The 649-nt window shown below is 48.5% G+C and overlaps 1 protein-coding gene across 1 annotated transcript; it reads right to left on the reverse strand.

Annotated features, from left to right (window-relative positions):
- Window positions 1–258: 258 nt before the first annotated feature.
- On the reverse strand, window positions 259–643 carry PPTG_14932 (hypothetical protein; the record flags this gene model as incomplete). Its single annotated transcript, XM_008912277.1, has 2 exons — window positions 259–280; window positions 378–643. The coding sequence occupies 2 exons, from the start codon at window positions 641–643 to the stop codon at window positions 259–261; spliced, it is 288 nt and encodes a 95-aa protein (XP_008910525.1).
- Between the last annotated feature and the right edge of the window lie 6 nt (window positions 644–649).

Here is a 649-nt window from a genome sequence, read left to right on the forward strand (position 1 = left end):
TCCTTTGGGCCCGATCCTTCTTGGTTTGTCTTGGTTTTGTGGAGTACACAACCCACGCTGTCGTCAGCACAATGCAAGTGCGTCAGATGCAGTGTATCCACCGACACAGATCAACACATCAGATTCCATTGTGTCAGTAGGAAAAGATGCGAAAATCCATTGTCTTCCAGAGCCAAAGTGAGTTTTGCCAGCTGAGCATACAAAGAAAAAGATAGTGGCTCCTTTCCCGGTCTGCGTGAGCGCCTTGATTGGTCATCCTCAGCCTCCACGCTCTTGAATCCTTGGTATAGTGTTTTTAGGTCATCTAAGTATTCACTGGGTAAATCCAAAGGCTTCTGCCGATACACGTGCTTTATAGCACTTCTGTAGCCACTTACAGTAAAGTAGACACTTTGAGTTTTCCTTTGTTAATTTTGTACAGAAGGAAGGCTTCAAAGTGCTGCGGCACAAACACGGCCAGGTTTAAGCTGTCATCCTTGCAAAAGAAGGTGTCTGGTGACGGCTGCAACGCGTGAACCCACTTAGCAACCCCCTTGAGGTAGCTTTGGTAGGCTTTCTTTGTATTGGCTGACGTGCACGCGCTCCGGACCTGGTCCCCGCTGAGGTTTCTTCTTATTGCCGTTTGTCTTGCCGCTTCCTCCATGGAGGC

The sequence above is a fragment of the Phytophthora parasitica genome, assembly GCF_000247585.1.
Source record: "Phytophthora parasitica INRA-310 unplaced genomic scaffold supercont2.45, whole genome shotgun sequence".
NCBI lineage: Eukaryota > Oomycota > Peronosporomycetes > Peronosporales > Peronosporaceae > Phytophthora > Phytophthora nicotianae.